At 47.8% G+C, this 8330-nt stretch overlaps 1 protein-coding gene across 1 annotated transcript in view; it reads left to right on the top strand.

Moving 5' to 3' along the window:
• Positions 1-8330, top strand: part of T265_11589 (hypothetical protein) — a gene marked incomplete at both ends in the record, with an annotated part of 66147 nt that overhangs the window by 27042 nt on the left and 30775 nt on the right. Inside the window, 4 exons of the mRNA XM_009178278.1 lie at positions 1481-1919; positions 3573-3607; positions 5773-6016; positions 7472-7688. Of these exons, the coding sequence (XP_009176542.1) occupies positions 1481-1919; positions 3573-3607; positions 5773-6016; positions 7472-7688 (935 nt within the window). The remainder of the gene's footprint in view (positions 1-1480; positions 1920-3572; positions 3608-5772; positions 6017-7471; positions 7689-8330) is intronic.

The following is an 8330-nucleotide window of genomic DNA, read 5'->3' as shown; positions in this document are numbered from 1 at the left end:
AAAAACCACCAAATCCAGTCTTCCGTTTGCTCCAGATGTTCCGCGATCCGTAAAATTGCTTTCTGAGACACAGCGTTTAACGTTCGTGAACCGGGAAAACGAGTCTTACGGGAAATCCATATCTATGATTCCTTGTTTCCATGCATACTGACAAGTTTGACGTCATCATCAACAGCAGCACTTGTAAGAACTGCGTACTCGTCGTATGGTGGTTATAGCTGCCACAGTTTCGTTCACCGATGGTTTGGGGAGGTGCGGCAGGTAACTGCGCATTGATGCGTAAATGCAATGTGGACTTTTTAATTGAGGAGATTGAAAAGGGTGTTATGCATTGAAGGCACGAGTGCCATTGAGGGCGCGACTGGGTCATGTCTGACAGTGTCTCTAATTATTGATTCTTCCCGTCTCGCAGTCCCCATCCAGGGAGACAATAATGACCGTCGCAGTTGAGTTTGTTGGTAATGGCTTTCATACTGGGCTGTTAAGCCATGGTTTGACCTCCTCTGTCCGGTTTCCACTCTTCTCGTGGCTGTGCGAAAAGAACCCTTCGAGGAAGTTAGTCGGCTGGCACACGGTGCACGTGACCAAGCCAGAGGACACTTTACCCCGCACATGGAATGACGTGGCGTCCTGCAACAAGACTAATTCTCCAGTTCATTGTAATAGTGTTTTGCTACCCTGGCTAAGTGATTGTTTACCCTCCTACTGGGACCTGTCAGAGTTGTGTGAAGTTCACACCGTTTTTGTTCAATGGAAATAAGATGACTGCAGCCAATCAATAAAATTTTCAGGCGCTACTTTTTGTCCCCGTGTTCCCGCCGTTCCCAAGAACGCGAAGGATTTGCTGACAGACCAAATCCCTAACCTCCATGTAGTTCCCACACTTCGTTCTGTTCGGCTAGAACTGCTAGAGCTCTGCGCCGGTGAATCAATAATCCGTTGAGTATACAACCAATCATTTTCATCAAAGCTTATTACTAAGTCGTTAGATTTCACATAACTGACGTTGAAGGGCTTGAAGTGTTCTTTTTAGCGTGTAATTCTTGCATACATTGTAGGTGCATGCTGTGGTTCAATTGGTTTGCGTTGTCCAGACTTTTGTCCAGCTATCCTTCAGTTTTAAAATTTGATGTTATATCTCTCCCTTTGAGGACGGCGTCGGTCAACCCGGTTGTCATTATTGGGGCCCACCTCAGAAGGCTTTTGATATGTCCAGCACCATCCAAACGCCTTATGACTGCGGTATAGAAACAAATGTTCCGAATTTTTGTGATTGGATTGTCTGTGAGTGGGTGGGTGTTTGCTGCCTTTTTTATTCTTGTGCTTTACTACTTGCACATTGTGAGTAGCGGGTACCAATCAGTTCTTTCGATGGGATAAAACGCCAAGTGTTCCTGTCGAGCGACTCACCGTTCAAGCCGTCTAGCAAGTATTGTCTTTTCCTGTTGGCGATTCTAGTGCCCTATCTGTGCCATTTTAGGTAATGACTTTGATGAAGGATGGCAACCGGATGCTATCAATTCTGAGATGTGCGTTCCGGCCAGCCCCGATCAGCGCGACCGTTATCCTTCCAGCTCCAGGTTTGCATCGGATTTGCACATTCCGAGCAACAAAAACTCACTATCTCAGCCAGAACAAGTCATGGGATCTCAGGAATTGGAAACGACAGCTGTTGTTTCCAATACAATTCCTATTAGACATCGGGCCGCGTCGATTTCCAAAACTAGTCGGTCGCCTGGTTCTTCACATTTGCTTGGAATGTCCGCTTCCTCTGCACACACTTGCGATAGTTTGGGAGAGCCGGTGGACTTTCTGTTTCATTATCCGAATCACATACCTCTGCAAGATCCTTCTCTTCTGGATGGACCATGTAACGGGCAGCAGTTATCTCACAGCGCACACCTGAGTTCGGGCGTCAAGTAGGTCCAAACGAAGTATTGAATTCCGCTTATGTTGTGTCTTGCTAAACGGTAGTGCAACTCTGTATCTGTCCCTTGGCTTCCTGCTCCGCCCACTATAAGCAAAAGGCACGGTAGCTATACACAGCCCTTTATGGTGACAAAGGAAAATTAGTACAACTGTATTTATAGGGTAGCCACAGAGTGTTCCACAAAGTCTTGCTAGAATCTCCGTGAGGGGTGGGGGGGCCGAGAAGCGTCGAGTCAAATGTGCTTGACTCGGATTGGCTGGCATTCTGATCAATCAGGGCATGCCTTCGTCTGGCCTGTGTCCCGCCCAAATGATGTGGTGTTCGGTCATTAGGGATGGATGGCCTCCATACAGCTTAGTTTTACTGTTCAATTTCTGATATTTCTCATATTTTCTCTCCTTTGAGTATGCGAGCGGAAGTAGTCGGATTATTGTCCTTGCCTCGAGTAGCACAAGTTTGATTTAGGGAATATTGCGGGCTGAGGAACCCAGGTTTTCTTCGTATCTGGTTATCAGCCCATGCCAAGCTGGAGCAAGATATAAACTAGTATTACTGTCAACTTGGCCATGCCGGGCTAGAAAAAAGTTACTTGATGTGAAACAACAATACTGGACATGCCCTGGTCGGGCTCGAATAAGAGAATTTGACCCCAGTCAAATATAGAATACAGTGGATCCAGTGATCGCTACTCGATTTCTGGGTGTAATCACGTAGTTTTCATGGCCAAGTACCTCAGTCCTGTTCATATCTACCATCCTTATCGATGAGTACAAGGATAGCCAGTCTTATACGACACTATACAACCGCACCAAACTCGAGATAGTTCAATGATTAAAGCGCAAAGTTGCTGACCTGAAGGTCCGTGGTTCGAACCTAATCTTAGCAACTCCCAGTCAGTATTTTAACCCTCTTGCCTCCTTCGGGCGGCATGGCAGCTAGGCACCGGGAGCGTATTGCGGCTGAATGCTTATATATTTATTTATTACCATTGTTATTATCATTGTTACCAAATCAACGTATCAAAACAGTACTTATCTCCGACGGTTGTTGAAATCTCCCCGTCGAATTCATGCGCCTTTCGACTAGAGGACATCTAATCAAGATACTCTTCATCCAAAGGCCGGTGACTGAGTAGTGTCAGCTAACAGCTGACCTTTTCATACCATTCAGCCTACCGACTCCGCCAGGTATCACAATCAGACTGATGCAAATCTATCAACCCTGGTGTTGTGCTAGTTAATTGCTTCGAATTTGTCAAAAAGCCGCCTGAAGGTTAGTTCGGACGTAACAAATCCTTTGGGAATATCTGTAAGGTGTTTACACCCCGCCTGTATTGTGGACTATTGAATAGATAGAGGTCTAAGTCTCGTAAAACGTTTCGTATACTCATGTGTCCGTTGGTCTGGTCCATACAATGCGAAGGTATTTCGTCGATACATCCCTGGTTTTTAACATCCGCATTGTATTGGCAGTCTGGTAGCTGTTGAACACCATGGTTCCTCGTCCACATCCAGTATTTTATGGCCATACGCCATTCGAATTTCCACCTTTTTTGCTCATCTCATCTCGAATCTGGGCCTCATTTATTTTTCCGTACTTTATGTGATTTAACTAACAAGTGTACTATCTTCCCTCCATCTAGCACGCGAGGAGAGAAAGAAACAAGCTACATGCATGGTAAGTGCTTGCCCAATAGTTAACATCGTCTTTCCTGATATATCCGGTTCAAGAGTCGGTTCTCAGTGGCTTCCATCTTGTCAGTTTGCAAATGCATAGGTCTCGCATCATCTGATAGTTCACACACACGGTTGGTTTACAATAGCTCCCTCTTTTGCAGAAGAAGTTAGCGACCTCCCATCTCCACCCCGCAGCGGAAACATGTATGTCAGCGACCATTTACAAAGTTTCCGAACAAAACCTCACATCGATATCTCCAAAGGATTACCTTTTAACTGGTTCAGGAGCGTCTCATGCAGCAGCTGTTCATGAGCTGCGCTCATCAGTTAAAGCCCTGCGGTTTGCGGCCTAATGAAGACTGAATTGATTCCTATCGTCTTTTAGCCACGTCTTCAGTTGTCCTTCGAGGTACCTCCAGGAGATAGCTAAAATCCCGCGATAAATAGTAGGATTAGCAAAACCGAGGTGCGGTTTTCGCAAAAGAACAACTGAATGGTTTGTGGTGATTGGACTGCGTACACTGTGTGCCACTCATTCGGCTGGCTAACGCGCATTCCCAATGCACAGCTGTTCTAATCTTCACATTCTCAGGAAACTAACAAATTTGTGTAAGGGAGCCGGTTCACAGGTTCATTATTGGTGAACAAGACTGTAAAGGCTGGAACCAATGTGCCCTTAACACAGACCGAACGGCTGATTAACTGGACGGAGTTGTGTGGATCGCTTATTCCATATTTCCGTGTATCAAGTACTGATAGTTCATACTCATCCTACCCATCAATAAAACTCCGTCTATGCAGGTCCACTCCAGAGCCCGAGTCTTCCAGGCATCCGTGCACCTGGTGAACATCCGGCGCTCACAGTGAGCCTTCCAGGCATCCTTTCACCTGGTGAACATCCGGCGCTCACATATGCACCATTCTGAGACACAATTTCCACTCCGGCAGCTGGTCTTCCAGTCATTTCTCTCTGAAGATATAGATAGATATATAGACATCAGCCAGCTCTTGAAGACTACGTAAACTCAAGCAAGTAAAAATGCATTACTCACCCAACCGCTTGCCGATGATGTCATCTTGATTGTTGGCGAAGCGTGTACAAGCTCACTGTCAAACTCAGCGGTCACCTGATTGCACCCGAGCTAGCAAAGTTCCGGCACATTTCCAGCTCCGTTGATGGCTAACATCTGAAATCTGATCACCACGTCGGTCTCGGAGAACTCGGCTCTTATGCATTTGTTTGCTTGTAAAGTCTTAGTGGCCATGTGAGATAGATGTGCGCAAACCTGACAATCAACAGACAATTTATAATAGAGAAATCCTGAGAGGTGTTTCAGGAGGAGTGGCAGGCGATGGCGGGTCCTCTGCATCGGTAACTGATGCGGCTCTGGTCTATTTCTGAACGAGGCTAGTTCGTTGATGGACACCTTCGGTAAACTGGTCCTGCAACGGACCAACTTGTGATCTCAATACCAGCAGTAGATGCTACGCACAGTCCGCGCGTCTCATACCCAACCCAATCCAGCCTAATCAGTCCTAGGCTCGTCTGTCTGCGCGTTCATATCATCAGCAACCAAAATGATGTTTGAGTTCTAAGCTTGCTGTAAAAACCATGAAAACTGGCTTTGGCAGGGCTTAAGCGGGTACATTAAACAGGGTGTCGTGAACTTCTGTTTCTCGAGATTATTTCACAGACTTTGACGACTGGACCGCACAGGGGCTAGCGTCAACGAGTATCCTGCCACTCGGTGTTCCAACCTGATATGTATCGGAATCGGGTACGGTCAACGGATATACGCGACCTGAGAATGAGCGCACAACTCCCCAGCTATGACGCGAGCCCAACACCGCACAGGGCTAGCGTCAACGAGTATCCTGCCACTCGGTGTTCCAACCTGATACTCGGTTATGTGTATCCGACCGCAGCGGCCTCTGAGTTATAAGAGGTCTACAGCTGAAAGCAGAGAGTGATGGGATAGTCCGTTCAGTTACAATACTTCACCAGGTAGGAACGAAGTGCTATCGTTCTTTCCCGTTGTCGTAGTATCGGCGGGTCATATATCGAGTCAGCCATTCTGACCGAAGTATAAATAACCTATTTCATTTACCCATTTCGCAACGTGTCACTAATAGAAATGTTTCACTGTTATGGTTGTTTTGTGATAGAAATTTGTGAACCTGATGATCCGGTTCCTTTGGATGGTGGGTACATACCAGACGAGGCGTTTCACGTTCGGCATCCGTTCGAACGACATCTGCAGGTTTCGCTCGAACCCAGAGATGAAGATGCTGCGAGCAAGCACGCGGCTGAGGAAGAAGGGTACGAGGCAATGGGTGCTAGATATGACACATCCATACCGACCAAATCGGCAACTTCGAAAACCCATAGGAATTTTTCCGGACTTCACAGGTTGGTTATTGATTTTCCTTAACTCTTGTTGCAATAAATTTCAGTGTTATTCGTTTCAGAAAACCTTGTGACTTCATCCACATAACACAACACACCGAGTGGACAGTGTGGTAAATTTTACAAAAGTCTTGGATGCTAACGATGCTATGAGGGCACAGATTTCGGGTATAGTTTATCCCATCTCAGGTCATATAGCCATATTGGTTGAGTGAACAAGACTTGCTGAGTACATCCAAGTGTTTCAGACCCGTCTAATCACTATTTTGCACCAATTGTGGGTGCAAAGTTAGCGCAAACAATCCTCCAGAAGCGGACGCATGCTTTAAGACGTTGCACTCCCAATTTTTGGAGGAACGCAGGCTTCTCGGTCGTATCAAAAAGTCCTCCTTTATGGAGGCCACTTATCAACAAAAGGCTCGAGGATGATCTTCCAGCAAGCTCCCCTCCTCATTGGGTTAGACAGTTGACTGAGGGCCACTGGGCGCAGCAACGGGTGTAGTGAAGGGTCAAAATTGTTGACAACAAGTGGGAATCGGTCTGATTACCTCTGTTGCGTATTCAATGAACGCCAGTGGATTTGGCCAAATAATAACGTGACTGGACGACTGGTAGACCATGATCTCAAGCTGTCACCTTGACGTGGTGGTCAGGCCTGGGTGGTGCAATGATCCCGCGGACTACCGTGGCTGGAACTTCGCTCCACCAGGTGCTACTACGCCAGTAAGGTCGAACGGGAGCAGCCAGACCTCGTACTACGAGTAGTCGTGCTAGGGGGCGGTTTGGGGGTGAAGTCATCCTGTCCTCTGTTATAGGCGCGTGAAGGAAGTAAGACGGTTTTCCCAGACGACCAGCATGTCGACGTTCATGGAAATAGCGATACTGCCTTCCCCCAAGGAAAGACGGGCTAGAAAAGGTCGGCCCTGAAACCCGCACACTCCGATTGCCCAAGGTTGACCGTGACCGCCGGCGCATTATTGAATACGTTCGAGATACTCCTGAAACTAGAGTCCGACGATGCTCAAAAGGTACCTGCTGCGCGCAGCCTCATCAGGAGTGAGACAGTAATGCTTTACTCCCTGTGCCCTTGGGTTAGGCCGACCCCCTGCAGCCAAGCAGGTCAGACTTTTGAGTTGGAGGCTAGGGGCAGGGTCCCTGAACAAAGCCCTACATTCTCCCAGTGCCTTAGACATTTGTGTCAAAAGCTCAAGGTTGGTTTCCTCAACCGAACCCGCTTCCTCGGCCTGGGCAACCGGGAAGTATCATTTGCCAACACAGTTCTGTCTCCACTGATGTCCCTTCCCATCACACAAGCAAACGTTGCTGGGTTATTTGACTGCCAGTTACCTGACCGAGGGGCCTTATGCACTATGCTGCCTGCTGGCAACAAACAATACATCTTGCTAAATCCACTAGGTGTTTTTTACATAGGAGCTTTTAACGTCCCTTCATCCCCAGAGCTGAGCGTGCTATGCTGGATTGGATCCCAGTGAACAGTCGCCTTGGCGTCGTCCGGTTATCGAGCTCAATCAAGCTCAGTGCCTCTGCAAATAAAAAGCGGTGCCTGTTTGTAGTGTCGGCTTATGTTCCAACGGACTGCAGCTCCGATGCTAGAATGATACTTTCTATCGAGCGTTATTCCAGTCTCATTCGTCAAGCAAGAATCACTGACATTGTGATTCTTCCAGGCGATATAAATGCCGAAGTCGATCACGGCACCACCAGGTGCACTAAATCACTGGATACCAGACGGAACAGTGGGATTGCTTAAATCTTTAAAAATATCCCGGCCGTTCCATACCGTAACCTGATGCGATGAATTACCAGACGTCAAGTGAGAAGGGAGCGTGCGAGCCGACCGTGAAGTGTAGTGGACACAGATAGCCATGGAAGACGCCCAGAAAACCGATAGTGCCCGAAGATTATTTCAGTTGATCCGTGCGGCCGGTCCCCGGAAACCACGTATGAGCGACTGTCACTGTCAGCTGTAATAACCGCGTACTCGTCGTACAGTGGTTGTAGCTGCCGCAGTTTCGTTCACCGATGTTTTGGGGGGGATAGGTACAATGGGCTGTCAAGTGGTGAGGGGGTTGGAAAAGGAGCTATGCATTGAAGGCAATAGCTTGGATGCACGAGCGCCATAGAGGGCGCGACTGGGCCATATCTGACAATGTCTCTAGCCATTGATGTGGCCCGTCACGGGGTCCCCATCCAGGAAGACGGCAGTGAGCAGCGCGGCCGAGTTTGCTGGTAATTGCTTTCATACTTCGCTGCCAAGTCATTGTTTGACCGCCTCTGGCTCTCTTCCACCCTTCAC

Source organism: Opisthorchis viverrini (genome assembly GCF_000715545.1).
Source record: "Opisthorchis viverrini unplaced genomic scaffold opera_v5_528, whole genome shotgun sequence".
NCBI classification, from domain to species: domain Eukaryota; kingdom Metazoa; phylum Platyhelminthes; class Trematoda; order Opisthorchiida; family Opisthorchiidae; genus Opisthorchis; species Opisthorchis viverrini.
The sequence above is the reverse complement of the archived record's forward strand: the minus strand, read 5'-3'. Positions and strand labels throughout refer to the sequence as shown.